Below are 16,366 nucleotides of genomic sequence, written 5' to 3' on the forward strand. Positions count from 1 at the left end.
AGGCATAAGCCTCCCAGATGTCAGACACTACTACAGAGCTACAGGAATCAAAACAGCATGGCATTGGCACAAAAACAGACATATGGATCAACAGAATAGAACAGAGAACCCAGAAACAAACTCACACACCTAAGTTAATTAATCTTTGACAAAGGAAGCAAGAATATACAATGGAGAAAAGATAGTCTCTTCAGCAGGTGGTACTGGGAAAGTTGGATAGTGGCATGTATATCAATGAAATTAGAACAAACCCTCACATTATACACAAAATAAACTCTACCTGGCTTAAAGACTTAAATATAGGATTTGACACCACAAAACTCTAAGAAGGACTTCCCTGTTAGTACAGTGGATAAGAATCTGCCAGCCAATGCAGAGAACATAGGTTCAATCCCTGGTCTGGGAAGATTCCACATTTAAAAGATCAACTAAGCTCATGCTTCATGACTACTGAGCCTGCATTCTAGACTGCATGAGCCACAACTACTGAAGCCTGAGTGCCTAGAACCCATGTTCCCTACAAGAGTAGCCATCTCAATGAGAAGCCCATGCGCTGCAACACAGAGCAGCCCCTGCTTGCTGCAACTAGAAAGTCCACATACAGCAATGAAGACCTCATGCAACCAAAAAATAAATAAACAAACAAATAATTTTTTAAAACTCTTAGAAGAGAACATAGGCAAAATACTCTCTGACATAAACTGTACCAATGTTTTCTTAGGTCAGTCTCCCAAAGCAATATAAATAAAAGCCAAAAAGGCAAAGGAAACAAATAAAAAAACAAAAAGACAACCCTCAGAATGGGAAAAAATATTTGTAAATGAAATAACCTACAAGGGCTTAATCTCCAAAATATACAAACAGCTCATGTAGCTCAATATCAAAAAAAATAAACAACTTGATCAAAAATGGGCGTGCATGCTAGGTCCTTTCAGTCATGTGTGACTCTTTGTGACCCTATGGACTGTAACCCGCCAGGCTTTTCTGTCCATGGGATTCTCCAGGCAAGAACACTGGAGTGGGTTGCCATGCCCTCCTCCAGGGGATCTTCCCAAACCAGGGATTAAACCCATGTCTCTTATGTCTCCTGCATTGACAGGTGGGTTCTTTACCACTAGAGCCACCTGGAAAGCCCCCAGTGGGCAGAAGATCTAAATAGACATGTCTCCAAAGAAGACATATAGATGGCCAAAAAACATATGAAAATATGCTCAACACCACTAATTATTCAGTTCAGTTCAGTCACTCAGTCATGTCCGACTCTTTGCGACCCCATGAATCGCAACACATCAAGCCTCCCTGTCCATCACCAACTCCCAGAGTCCACCCAAACTCATGTGCATCGAGTTGGTGATGCCATGCAGCCATCTCATCCTCTGTCGTCCCCTTCTCCTCCTGCCCCCAATCCCTCCCAGCATCAGGGTCTTTTCCAATGAGTCAACTCTTTGCATGAGGTGGCCAGAGTACTGGAGTTTCAGCCTCAGTATCAGTCCTTCCAAAGAACACCCAGGACTGGTCTCCTTTAGGATGGACTGGTTGGACTAATTATTACAGAAATAAATCAAAACTACAATGAGGTAGTAGCTACACCAGTCAGAATGGCCATCATTCTGTCTACAAATAAATGCTGCAAAGGGTGTGGAGAAAAGGGAACCCTCTTACCATGTTAGTTAGAATGTAAGTTGGTACACCTACTGTGGAAAACAGTATAGAGCTTCCTCAGAAAACTAAAAACAGAGTTGTCATGTAATCCTGGAATTCAATTCCTCAGCATATATTCAGAGAAAACTAATTCCCAAAGTTACGTGTATCCAGCGCTCACTGCAGCACTATTTACAACAGCTGGGCCCTGGAAGCAAACTAAATGTCCACCAACAGATGAAGGAATGAAGAGGGTGTGGTGCATATATACAATGAAATATTAAACCGTAAACAATAATGGCATGATGTCATTTGCAGCAGCATGGATGCACCTAGAGATTATCATACTAAGTGAGGTAGGTCAGACAGAGACAAATACCATATGATATCATTTATACGTGGAATCTAAAATATGACACAAATGAACTTATCTATGAAAGTAAAACAGACTCATAGACATAGAGACCAGACTTGTGGTTACCAAGGAGGAAGGGGCAAGGGGGAGGGATGGATTGGGAGTTTGGGATTAGCAGATGCAAACCGGTATATACAGAATGGATAAACAAGTTCCTACTGTATAGCACAGGGAGCTATATTCAATGTGTTGCTTTAGTCGTTCAGTCATGTTCAGCTCTTTGCGACCCCGTGGACTGTACCCTGGTGGGCTCCTCTGTCCATGGAATTCTCCAGGCAAGAGTACTGGAGTGGATTGCCATTCCCTTCTCTAAGGGATCTTCCCAATCCAGGGATCAAACCCGGGTGTCCTGCATTGCAGGCAGATTCTTTAAAATCTGAGGCATCAGGTAAGTCCCATAATGATAAATCATATGATAAACCATAATGGAAAATTATATGAAAAAGAATTTATAAATGTATAAAACTGAATCACTTTGCTGTACAGTAGAAATTAACACAATATTTTAAATCAATTACACTTCAATAAAATAAATGAAAAAAATATACAAAAAAAGAATTGGGGTCTAATTCCCAGTGGTGTGCTTGCACTGACTTGTACAGGTTGGTAACAGATGACTGTAAAATTTTCAGGAAATTTTCAAACCCACCATTTATAAATTAAACACAGCCATTATAAAAATTAAATATTACACATTATATAAATCATATTAAAAACAAGTCATAAATTCTCAAAACTCATTGCTTCCTAATTATTCTACTACATTATCTATGTTCTTGAGATTATTTACATCTATTGCATCTGTTATACACTTTAACTGCATTACTATTTTATTTGTAAAAAAAAAAAAAACAGATTGGGAAGTGTACAACATGATGATGATCTATTCTTCTTTTTTGTGATATTACCTCAGATCTGCTCTTTTAGCCAACCGTGTTTTTTTTTTTTTTTTTAAATATTCATCTATTTATTTGGCTGTGCTGGCTCTTAGTTGCAGCACATGGCCTCTTTTAGTTTCAGCACGTGGGATCTAGTTCCCTGACCAGGGATCGAACCCAGGCCCCCAGCACCGGGAGGTCAGAGTCTTAGCCACTGGACCACCAAGGAAGTCCCCTCTAACCGTGTTTTGACGATATCACATTGGTACCTTGAAATTGCCCATAGTAAGAGTATTTATGTTATGAAAATTGGCAAACACTACAAATCAAAGCTAGCTTAATTGTTTTATTGATTTTCTACAGCAGATGTTGGCAAATTATAGCCCACAGGCCAAACTCAGCCCACTGCTTCTTTCCGTATGTCGATGAGCTAAACGCTTTTCAGTTGTTATTATATAAGTTCCCACATAAAGTCCTCAATTTTTCTTTTTGGCAAAATTTAAAATATTTACTATCTAGCTCTTTTCAGAAAAGAGCTGTGCCTTTTCTGTGCCTGTCTTAAGAAAGTCATGGAGGAAAAGTTGTTAATAATTACACACTTAAAAATGGATTGTGTTTCTAGCCATCACATGGTGAGTAGCACACACACACAAAAAATTCTGAGGACACGTTATTCCAGTATTTGAAAACTATTCTTTAAGTTGGTGAAGAGGTCATTCATGTTGTTACAGGCACAGTTCAGAAAAAAAGTCTTCATTGTTTCACTTTTTTGTTAAAAAGCCAAAAACATCAACCACTTTCTTGTTGGAACTATACTGGTTTATCAATTGGTAATACAAGAGTTGCATTAAAATTAATTACTTCATACTGTAGGAATCAACTAATACTATAGAATTTACAATAAAGAGTATATCATTTGTAAATTGTGTGCCATATATCATGCATACCAGTAATATGTGTGGATATATATACACAAACACACACACATATATATATATATATATTTCCCCCCTCCCTCCCCAGAGAGCCCACTGTTAAACATTTGCCAGCCACCACTGCTAATTCTATTTTATCATCTATCTGGGCTGACCTTAGGGAGCTGCATGACCAATAAAAAATGACGGAAGTGATATTCTGAGATATTTCAAATTATGTAACAAGAATTGGAGCTTCCATCTGCATCTTAGAAAGCTCACTCCTATGGCTTTCTCTTGGAATCTTAGTGTCAGTCTATGAGAAGCCTGTGCCCACTGAGTGCTAAACAACCTCACAGGTAATTACCATCTGACTACAACTGCATGAGAAACCCTGAGTAAACACTACCCATCTGAACCCCCCAAACCCAAAGAACTATGAGAGATAATATTTTAAGTCTCTAGGCTCTGGTGATGGCTTGTTAAAGAGCAGTAGATAATTGGAACACCATTTTATTTTAAGAAGAAGCCAGTGAGCGGGGAGCCAGGTGGACTCAACACCTCAGGAATACTAAGCTGGAGTATCCAAATCTCTTCTTCCATGTCCTTGGTGCAAAGTAGATGTATGGATATGTTGGGAGTGGGCATGTAATAAAAAGAAAGAATGGCTATGAATAATACATATTTTCATACAAATTTGAATCAAAGTGTCCACCAGAGATGCAGCAAGTAAAATACCATCAATTGGGACACCGACTCTACTCTGTTCATTCACCAGCAATCAACTTACCTGGGCTTCCTGGAGTGGCATGTAGTTCCTCCCAGTGCCTTCTTTCTCTCTGCCTCTGCACCCATGTCCAATAGTCATGTTTGAGGTTCAGTTCAGTTCAGTTCAGTCACTCAGTCGTGTTCGACTCTTTGCGACCCCATGAATAGCAGCACACCAGGCCTCCCTGTCCATCACCAACTCCCGGAGTTCACCCAGACTCACATTCATCGAGTCAGTGATGCCATCCAGCCATCTCATCCTCTGGCATCCCCTTCTCCTCCTGCCCCCAATCCCTCTCAGCATCAGAGTCTTTTCCAATGAGTCAACTCTTTGCATGAGGTGACCAAAGTACTGGAGTTTCAGCTTTAGCATCATTCCTTCCAAAGAAATCCCAGGGCTGATCTCCTTCAGAATGGACTGGTTGGATCTCCTTGCAGTCCAAGGGACTCTCAAGAGTCTTCTCCAACACCACAGTTCAAAAGCATCAATTCTTCGGCACTCAGCCTTCTTCACAGTCCAACTCTCACATCCATACATGACCACAGGAAAAACCATAGCCTTGACTAGATGAACCTTTGTTGGCAAAGTAATGTCTCTGCTTTTGAATATGCTATCTAGGTTGGTCATAACTTTCCTACCAAGGAGTAAGCATCTCTTAATTTCATGGCTGCAGTCACCATCTACAGTGATTTTGGAGCCCAAAAAAATAAAGTCTGACACTGTTTCCACTGTTTCCCCATCTATTTCCCATGAAGTGATGGGACCGGATGCCATGATCTTCGTTTTCTGAATGTTGAGCTTTAAGTCAACTTTTTCACTCTCCACTTTCACTTTCGTCAAAGGCTTTTGAGTTCCTCTTCACTTTCTGCCATAAGGGTGGTGTCATCTGCATATCTGAGGTTACTGATATTTCTCCCGGCAATCTTGATTCTAGCTTGTGTTTCTTCCAGTCCAGCATTTCTCATGATGTACTCTGCATAGAAGTTAAATAAGCAGGGTGACAATATATAGCCTTGACATACTCCTTTTCCTATTTGGAACCAGTCTGTTGTTCCATGTCCAGTTCTAACTGTTGCTTCCTGACCTGCATACAAATTTCTCAAGAGGCAGATCAGGTGGTCTGGTATTCCCATCTCTTTCAGAATTTTCCAGTTTATTGTGATCCACACAGTCAAAGGCTTTGGCATAGTCAATAAAGCAGAAATAGATGTTTTTTTGGAACTCTCTTGCTTTTTCCATGATCCAGCAGATGTTGGAAATTTGATCTGTGGTTCCTCTTTTTCTAAAACCAGCTTGAACATCAGGAAGTTCATGGTTCACATATTGCTGAAGCCTGGCTTGGAGAATTTTGAGCATTACTTTACTAGCGTGTGAGATGAGTGCAATTGTGCAGTAGTTTGAGCATTCTTTGGCATTGCCTTTCTTTGGGATTGGAATGAAAACTGACCTTTTCCAGTCCTGTGGCCACTGCTGAGTTTTCCAAACTTGCTGGCATATCGAGTGCAGCACTTTCACAGCATCATCTTTCAGGATTTGAAAGAGCTCAACCGGAATTCCATCACCTCCACTAGCTTTGTTCGTAGTGATGCTTTCTAAGGCCCACTTGACTTCACATTCCAGGATGTCTGGCTCTAGGTGAGTGATCACACCATCATGATTATCTGGGTCATGAAGATCTTCTTTGTACAGTTCTTCTGTGTATTCTTGCCACCTCTTCTTAGTATCTTCTGCTTCTGTTAGGTCCATACCATTTCTGTCCTTTATCGAGCCCATCTTTGCATGAAATGTTCCCTTGGTATCTCTAATTTTCTTGAAGAGATCTCTAGTCTTTCCTATTCTATTGTTTTCCTCTATTTCTTTGCATTGATCGCTGAGGAAGGCTTTCTTATCTCTTCTTGCTATTCTTTGGAACTCTGCATTCAGATGCTTATATCTTTCCTTTTCTCCTTTGCTTTTCGCTTCTCTTCTTTTCACAGCTATTTGTAAGGCCTCCCCAGACAGCCATTTTGCTTTTTTGCATTTCTTTTCCATGGGGATGGTCTTGATCCCTGTCTCCTGTACAATGTCACGAACCTCATTCCATAGCTCATCAGGCACTCTATCTATCAGATCTAGGCCCTTAAATCTATTTCTTAATTCCACTGTATAATCATAAGGGATTTGATTTAGGTCATACCTGAATGGTCTAGTGGTTTTCCTTACTTTCTTCAATTTAAGTCTGAATTTGGCAATAAGGAGTTCATGATCTGAGCCACAGTCCGCTCCTGGTCTTGTTTTTGTTGACTGTATAGAGCTTCTCCATCCTTGGCTGCAAAGAATATAATCAATCTGATTTCGGTGTTGACCATCTGGTGATGTCCATGTGTAGAGTCCATGTGTTGTTGGAAGAGGGTGTTTGTTATGACCAGTGCATTTTCTTGACAAAACTCTATTAGTCTTTGCCCTGCTTCATTCCGTATTCCAAGTTAGCATCCCTTAAATTCCACACAGCCTCTTGATGGGGCAGTGTCTTCAGAGCATCTGATCTTATTATCTCATTCCCACTGCACAGTTGCCCAGGAAGTCAGTGGGAATTCCTGGGTCCTGAAGAGAGCTTATACCTGGAGCAGGCTCTGTTTTCTTTCTTTCTTTTTTTGAAAGTATTTTTGGCTGCTCTGGCTCTTTGTTGTGGCACATAGGAACAGGCTTAGCTGCCTCATGGCATGTGGGATCTTAATAACCTGACCAGGGATCAAACCCAAATCCCCCACATTTGAAGGCAGATTCTTAACCACTGAACCACCAGAGAAGTCCCCAGGCTCTATGTTTTCTATGTTCCTTCTTTTCTACCCCCTCCATATGGATATATTTCTATAGCATTTCAGAGGAGAAGGAGAAAGTTCCAGGACGCCATCTCATAGCAAAGACAGCACAGCACATAACGAGGAAATGTATGATCTCTAAATGATAAGTACTGAGTTATTTTGTACCACTGAAGGATATAAATATAGAGAAGTACAGTTAGCTAGGTCAAGTTTTGAGAATCCATCTGAAAGTGGACAATAGGTAAAAACAATGAAAACATCAAGTTGCCTTTTAACTTCAGTTTACTGTAGATATAAAACAGGAATTTCATAACGTACTCTAGAGAGACTAGTTTGTAGACTTCATCTGGTATCTTGAAATATTTTTGGCCATCTGCAAAAGGAGCTACCTACCTACAAATTATAAGGATTCTAAATTTTAAACGCTTCTGTTGCTGAGGACATTTTTTCAGACAAAGTACTGTTGCCACTGATATGATAAACCATTTTTTAAATAGGGAATTTCGAGTCCCTCATTTCAGTTATGTCTGGTTACCAAGAACTGCTCATAGCTCAGAGTAGGAACACAAGTCCACACTCTAATTTCAGGTATCACTTTTCCATTATGCCATTGTCCTCAAGAAGCTATGAATTATTAGCTCTGAATTAGTTTCATATTGTAATTTACACTTCAGATGACACGCACACACTGATTGTTAAATTCACACAATGAAAGCCACCTAACTGTGTTTGTCATTTGCTTTAAACACCTTTGGACTCTTCAGTCAGATTTGAACTGAGAACTCCTAACACCTCAACTGCTCAGAATTTCCTTATTAGGAGTTACAACAGTGCTCAAAAGTAACACTGTTTCATTTTCTTTTTAATCTCTACCACTAAAAATTTCCACTGATTGGGCTGCTCTCTATTCTGAACACAGATTTGAAAAAGTTATATCTCAAGCAGGTAAACCAGAATACCCATGTCCTTGAATTCTAGAGGCAGGCAGCCAAAAAACATCAGAATTCCTTCCTTCCTTACATCATGTCCTATCCTTCACCTCATAGTACTATTTATTATTATCTATTTGACTTATTTTTCCAAATCTCCTCTATCTGAGGAGCTGATAATTATATTTACTATGAATTCTTGGAGAAGGCAATGGCACCCCACTCCAGTACTCTTGCCTGGAAAATCCCATGGATGGAGGAGCCTGGTGGGCTGCAGTCCATGGGTTCGCTGAGAGTCGGACACGACTGAGTGACTTCACTTTCACTTTTCACTCTTAAGCATTGGAGAAGGAAATGGCAACCCACTCCAGTGTTCTTGCCTTGAGAATCCCAGGGACAGGGGAGCCTGGTGGGCTGCTGTCTATGGGGTCGCACAGAGTCGGACACGACTGAAGTGACTTAGCAGCAGCAGCAGCATGAATTCTTAGAACTTACATGGATTCCCTGATAGCTCAGTTAAAAAAAATCCACCTGCAATGCAGGAGACCTGGGTTGGGAAGATCCCCTGGAGAAGGGAAAGGCTACCCACTCCAGTATTCTGGCCTGGAGAATTGCATGGACAGTATGGTCCATGGGGTCACAAACAGTCGGAAATGACTAAGCAACTTTCACTTCACTTCACATGGTATTCACTTCACTTCACAAGGTCAAAAATTAAAATGATTTTTTAAAGAAGCAAAGATATGAACATAAAGAGGAAGAGGCTTGGTACCAAGAGTATGGAGAATAAGAGTTCCAACCAAGGATTGCTTGAGGATGTCTATCTAGGCTGTCTGATACCTGGAGTTCAGACAATGACTGACACCTGGTGACTTACCAGTGAGCCCCTGAGTGGGCATCATACCCCACGTAATAAACACAGTGCTTGGACAAACAGACCCAGATTTTGGTCTCAGCTCTGCATTAAACAAATGATTTAACCTTCCCAGATTCCAACACCCTCACTTCCAAGATGGAGACTGTGGCAGAGACTGGCTAATTGTTCATCAAACTGGTTCTCCTTCTTGGCAAGTAACTAGACTGCATTTCTCAGCCTCCCTGCAGTCACATGTAACCATGTGACTGGGCTGATGTAATGTGAGAAGTAACAGATGCTATGTTCTGACAAGATCCATAAAACCTTCCAATTTTGGCCCTCCAAGTTCTTCTCCATCTTGAAGAGATAGGATGGAGATGTCTCAGGCAACCTTGGGAGCCACGTATTAAAAGATGGTATCTGAATCACCCCTGGCCACCCCACCTGAAACACTAAACTGGATTTTGCTGCATAACCAAAAATGAATGTTATGTATTGAGTCTTTGAGATTTGGGGTCCATCTGTTGCTGCTGTTAGAGTTACCTTAACCAATACAGAGGTAATCATATCCCCTCTACCACATGGGGTTGCTGTGAGGATTAAATAAGACAATGCTTGCAAATCATTGCCTGATATATCATGAGCATGCATCATCAGATGTCAACTCCTTCTCAACAAGTAGGAGTTGGAATCCCTGGACCCAAAAGGAAACAAAGGCAGTGGTTACATATAGTTCCATTGATCTGCTGAACAGATTTGAAAAATCACCTCCAGCATAAGTGTTTGGCATTTTAAAGAATATGCTAATCAAAAGTAATATCTACTTCCTCAAATATCACTACACATTTTATGACAGAATAAGGTAGGTAAATATTCAAGGTAATTTCATCCCAAACTCCAAAAAAACTCCAAACTCAAACAATGAAAAATCATATTTGATGCTTAAAATTGGTAAACCAGGTTTCAGACTGGTTCTTTCAGTCTGAAATCACCAGTTACCATGGTGCAAAGATACTTCACTGCAGTCTGAGTAGATGTTCAACTTTTACTAGGAAGGAATTAATTGGGAATTGGGAATAATTTCTGGTTTGTGTTCTGAACGCTAAGGGAAAAGGCTGCTATTTTCCCCTCTGCAGTGTTCCAAGGTGCAGCTCATCTGGTAATCTCTGTGCAGGGCAGAATGAGTCAGAGGTCTGAGTCACTTTACCAGAATGCATCCCATGTGTTCTATTCCAGGTTTCAAATAGCATAGAGTCTGGTCATGAGGGGGCCCTAGAGAGAAAACAAGTTGGAACTATTCCCTTGGACTCCAGTTCCAAATAAAGGAGACAAAACTTCAAGAACTGGAAATTCCCACTGTTTCTCATTTAAAGGAAACTGATTTAAGATAAAAACACATGTGAGTAACAGATGAAATGTGCTTAACAGACAGTAGGTTCATTCACAGTCTTATTACATGTTGAAGTCCTGACCTTCAGCACTTCAGAACGTGACCTTATTTGGAAATAAAGTTATTGTTGATATAATAGTTAAGATAAGGTCATTATACTTGGGCCCTAATCCAATATGCCTTAAAAAGGTAAAATTTGGAGACATACACAGAGGGAAGATAATGTGACAACAAAGGCAGAGACCAAGGTGATGCCTCTACAAGCCGAAGGACACCAAAGACAGCCAGCAAACCACCAGAAGCTAGATCAGATTCTCTCAGCTTTCAGAAGGAACCTATTCTGCCAATAGCAGATCTTGGACTTCCAGCCTCCAGATCGTGACATAATAAAGTTATATTGTTTAAGTCACACAGTTCGTGGTGCTCTGTTATGGCAGCAGACTGATATAGTATATTTATGGGATAATTCATAATGTGATCAGTGATAGCAAAAGTGATCAAGTCAGTGCCTGGTTATTGTTCTTCCTGAAGAAAGACGGTAATGACTCACAGCCTTTTGGGAGATGCTTAATGGAGATGTAATAATACTTGGTGTTGGCAAGGGAACCATTCATGTGGTATTGCCATGAGCAATCTCATTTGCTGCAGTGGCACTGGACTGGACTGGAAAATTGTGTTCCCTTCCCTTAACATCTAAAACTGCTTTACTAGGAGTAAAGTAGGTCCAAGATTTATAATCACTCCATTCTGCTGACAACAGCATAAAGGCCAAGTTTCTCCCAGTTAAGCACACTCTCTAATATCCATAAATTCCCTTCTTTTTTCCCCAAAGGTTTATTATTTAAAGTTTTCAACATAGATTTTTGTTTTTGATAACCTTCATTTCTCTCTACTGGTTCCTCCATTAAAATGAAGGATTGGAACAAAATCAAAACCATCCATGTCTCTTTTCTGATAATCTAGTTGACAAACAATGAAAAGGTCACAAAAGATCAAGCACAACCATAATGAATGAAATAGATTCCAATATGTGGAGTATACACCCCACAAGATGTGTGTTGTATTCAGACTCATAACGAACTGGAAACCATGTGAAATGGGACAGCAGTATCTTTTCCACTGTCCTAGCTTCCAACACTCTTTGCAAGAACCAGCACTCTGGCCATGCTTCTGATGAGACCATTTTATCTACTGCTTTTCAAAGTCATACTCATTCTGACCTCATATATTGAACAAAGCACTGAAAGAGTATTATTGTAATTATTTACTTTGAAGGGTAGATTTTTCTGTAACCTGTACTGTGCTGTGCTTAGTCACTCAGTCGCATCTGATGCTTTGTGACCCCATGGATTGTGACTCACCAGGCTCCTCCGTCCATGGGGATTCACCAGGCAAGAATACTGGAGTGGGTTGCCATGCCCTCCTCCAGGGGATCTTCCCAACCCAGGGGTTGAACCCAGGTCTCCCGCATTGCAGGCAGATTCTTTACCATCTGAGCCACCAGAAAAGCCCAAGAACACTGAAGTGGGTAGCCTATCCCTTCTCTAGTGGATCTTCCCGACCCAGGAACCAAACTGGGGTCTCCTGCATTGCAGGCAGATTCTTTACCAGCTAAGCTACCAGGGAAGCCCCTTCAGTAACCTATATAACCTTAATTAGAACAACTATCATTTGTGAGATGTACTACAATACAAATGAGAGGCAAAAGGTTTAGCAGCTTTCTCTTTATATGGTAGAATTAACCCATCTGTTAAAGGCAGTGGTTTCTAAAGCCCAAACCAGTGCTGCCCTCCAACGAACATGCTATGTGTGTTGCAAGGAGACACATTCTTCTCATTTTCTCAATATTTCCACCCAAAAAAATTAACTGGGTCACCAGGCAGATAAAGGTCATGACACACACAGCTGTGGAGATGCAGCATTGCAAAGGGCCATTGAAAATGTAAGGAATCCTCTTTTTTATTGCCCTGGTATCACACAGAACTTCTAGGTGATTCTTTCCAGGGACAAGTAACCAATTTTTGAAGAGGTGGAGAAGCAGTTCTACTGACAAATATATGGGCTATATTTTACCTATCTGATCTCAGCCTTCAGCTATAGTTGAAACTGACTGGAAGGAAACAAAGTAAGTTGTTTTCGATGCAGAGATACATGGCTTTGCTTTCCTAGCTGACTTACTTAAATTTAAAAGGAAATAAAAATCAGATATCAAAGGAACAAAGGGTAGACACCAACATGGATTTGTGTTTACCAAGTACCTACTATGTCTCCAGCATTTTGCCAGGAAATTAAAGCAAGATAGAACTCAACGATACCATCTTTATCTCCAGTTAACTTAAAATATTGTCTAACTATGACTAAATATTTAAAACAAGTTCAAAATTAATGGAAAATACAGTATATATTTAAGTCCTAAGTTGGTCAATTTTGCAAGTGGTAATAGGAAATGGAGAATTTCTAGGAGTCATCAGGAAGTAGCTAGGTCTCAACCATGTTTTGGAGGACAAATGAGATTTAGAAATCCATAGCAACTAAGGACATTTCTTTGAGACTATATCTAGATTTAAAGGGCAATTAGACAGTTGTTCCAAAATACACAAAATAAGGTGGTGGGATTCTATCATTTTTTAAATGCAGATGGGAAAGGAATGTTGAAATATAATCAAACACAGACAGATTGTGAAAACGCCACTGTATCACAGCTTGATCTATGGAGAAAACCAAACTCTGCCCTTAGCTTGGGGATTTTTCCAACTAAAAGCTTAAATAAACAGTGTACATTTTCCCTTTCAAAGAAGATACACTATGATACTAAGGAGTTCCTTCTCCATTGCTCAGTCATCCTTAATATCCATGCAAAAGTGAAAAGCTCTCATTCAGTTGATTAGAGTTTAATCTGCGTACCTTCTTATATGTATAAAATCCTTCTCCCTCCTCCCAGAAGATCATATAGCTCTTCCAGAGATGTATTTAGTGGCCTGATTAATTACTGGACCTCTATGTAAATTACTCGCAAGATTAAGATGATCTTTTTATCACTTATTCACCTTGACAAACATTTACAGTTTAACATATCTGACAAAGCTTTTTGTATACACCTATATTATAAATGAAGGTACCTTAAAGATACAGTAAGTGTATAATAATAATAATAGCCTTAAAATAATTTGCCAACTACAGACAGTTCCCTAAGCAATTACAAGATGCTCTATGTTAATTTAGAAAGGAATTCCAAACAAGGCATTTAAAACCTAATAAGTTGCCATTAAATGAAGGGAGACAGGGGAGGAGGGAAAGAGAAAGAAAACCCTAAGGCTTGAACTGGGAGAAATGATTCTCAGAGCTACTGACCCTTGCAAGATCCATGTCTTCCTTGCATTTCTAGACACAAAGCAGATTTCTAATTGAAGGTGATTATCTGGTTACTACATCCCAAATTGCACGTATTTCCTGCATTGAATCACATCTTCGTCTAATTATAGGGAGCATTTATCAATGCAAAAGTCCATAGAAACAGTTGAGCTTCTACATGCAACGAGAATGTGTACTATATACTATGAGCCACTACATCACCATTACATGTGAGTGTCTTTAGTGACAACACTCTACCTCCTGGTACTCATATGGATCTACAAGTCAAACTACATTATCAAAACAATAGAAACAATTTGACAAAGAACTCACAAAAAAAGAGCCTGGTATGCTCTTGGGTTTTCTGAGGCATGGTCCTACACATGCTCTAGAAATATACACAGTGATATGGTAATCATTACCATGAAACAAATAAAAGGAATAGCAATATAGAGTTCTAAAACCTAAAACACCAAGTCCTATTCAGCCATTTTTATCCCCATAAACTTGACTTGAGAGTTCAGTGCCTCAATTAAAGATGAATCACTTGATCAAGGCAATGTAACAGTAAAAAAAAAAAAAAAAACTCAGACTTCTACACCACACAAATGTGCCTCTGTAAAATATAATTCCATTAGTTAGGCTAGTTAGGATTAACATGCAAATCACTGAAAAGCCCCAAAGTAGACAAAAGAGAATTTACCAAGGAAATACACAAAATCAAGAGCTATATTCACTCTGGATCATTCATTTAACAGATTGGAAGGAGGATCTTATTAATTCTAGAGTTCTCGTCATTGATTATCAAAATGACATGGATCCAAAGAGCTTACAGAATCCAAAGAACAACTTAGTTTCTTAGAAAAGATCTACGGATAATGCAGGATGGGGCACAGATAAAGGAAGTGAATCTAAATTTCCTTCTCCAAACACACAGATAATCACTGTTGCTAAATAGGTTACATACATATAAATACACATACATGTATACACATGTGGGTCTGTTTTGTTTTTCTGAGATGTTTGTTGTTTCATTCTGAGATGAATGAAATGGCACTCATCTTGGGAGTCCAGGTTTGTTTGGCATCTTTCATTGGTTTAGAACAGTGTTTTCATCCAAAATAATAAGGCACATTTCTAGTCAAATATATCATAAGGAAGTATTTGCAGCAAAAGACTAACACTAACTATGCAATAGAGAGAACAGTTCCAGTTGCTCAAAATGCAGTTGTGTAAAATCCGTCATTGCCAAAAAAGCTTTCCCACTCTTACCTCCAGGGTCATGTTCACAGTGCTAATGGCCACTTTTATTTCTCCATCTGAAAGTTCCTTTAGATTCTTCAGCATTGTCTGTTCAATACCTAAGCCTGTGGGTGAGAAAAAAACATTATATTTGAGGGAGATTTTTGGTAATATTTATTTTATTTTATTTTTTAACTTTACAATATTGTATTGGTTTTGCCATATATCAAAATGAATCCGCCACAGGTATACATGTGTTCCCCATCCTGAACCCTCCTCCCTCCTTATTTGAAGACGTCACCCTCTTAATTTCAGTATTTCCCCTCTCATATCTCTTTTAACCATAATAAACACACATGAAGGCAAAAAATCACATAGTGATAATATTTGCATCAGTGAGGATCCCAGCAGGAAACAGAATTCACCCCTCCTGATGCCAAAGAAGATTCTTTAATGGAAGGACACTTACAGAGATGTGGGTGGGACTGAGAAAATTAATAAGAGAGGCATCCAGATACTAGAAGAAGTTCAAGTGAAGGAAACAGATATCTGAAATAGTAGAAGAGGGGTTGCCAGAAACTAAGCACCAAAACAGGAAGGGAGCAGGGAAGAAATACAACTGTCTCTTCCCCTTCTTTTGACTCCTATGCCCCATATATCTCTAACTCTTCTATGGACCAAATCCAACTGAAACCAGTAATCTTCAGGGGAGCCCAGAAGATTAAATACTCAGAGATCAGACTAGAAACCCACAACAGACAGAAGCAGAGTAGGTAAGACAGTAGGTAAGACAGAAGAGAAGCGGAGTAGGTAAGAAAAACCAACGTGTGTGTGTGTGTGTGTGTGTGTGTGTTGCTCAGTCGTGTCCGACTCTCTGCAACCCCACAGACTGCAGCCCACCAGGCCCCTCTATCCATGGGATTCTCCAGGCAAGAACACTGGAGTGGGTTGCCATGTCCTTCTCCAAAAGGAACTATAGAAAGAAAGAAAGTGATGTCACTCAGTCGTGTCCAACTCTCTGTGACCCCATGGACTGTAGCCTACCAGACTCCTCCATCCATGGAATTTTCCAGACAAGAGTACTGGAGTGGGGTGCCATTGCCTTCTCCAAGAAAAACCAACATAACCATGTAAATAATCAAATAATACCTAGGAAGGCCAAAATTTGCTTTCAGGA

The 16,366-nt window shown here is 39.8% G+C and overlaps 1 protein-coding gene across 5 annotated transcripts in view; it reads right to left on the minus strand.

Annotated features, from left to right (window-relative positions):
- PRUNE2 (prune homolog 2 with BCH domain) overlaps positions 1–16,366 on the minus strand; it is a 295,032-nt gene that overhangs the window by 197,498 nt on the left and 81,168 nt on the right. For all 5 annotated transcript variants that reach the window (XR_008713619.1, XM_055578337.1, XM_055578336.1 and 2 more), the window contains exon 6: positions 15,220–15,314. Coding sequence is in view for 4 of the 5 variants with exons in the window: in XM_055578337.1 (XP_055434312.1) it covers positions 15,220–15,314 (95 nt within the window). In the remaining variant the exon portion in view is untranslated. The remainder of the gene's footprint in view (positions 1–15,219; positions 15,315–16,366) is intronic.

This window comes from Bubalus kerabau, chromosome 4 (genome assembly GCF_029407905.1).
Source record: "Bubalus kerabau isolate K-KA32 ecotype Philippines breed swamp buffalo chromosome 4, PCC_UOA_SB_1v2, whole genome shotgun sequence".
Lineage (NCBI taxonomy): Eukaryota > Metazoa > Chordata > Mammalia > Artiodactyla > Bovidae > Bubalus > Bubalus kerabau.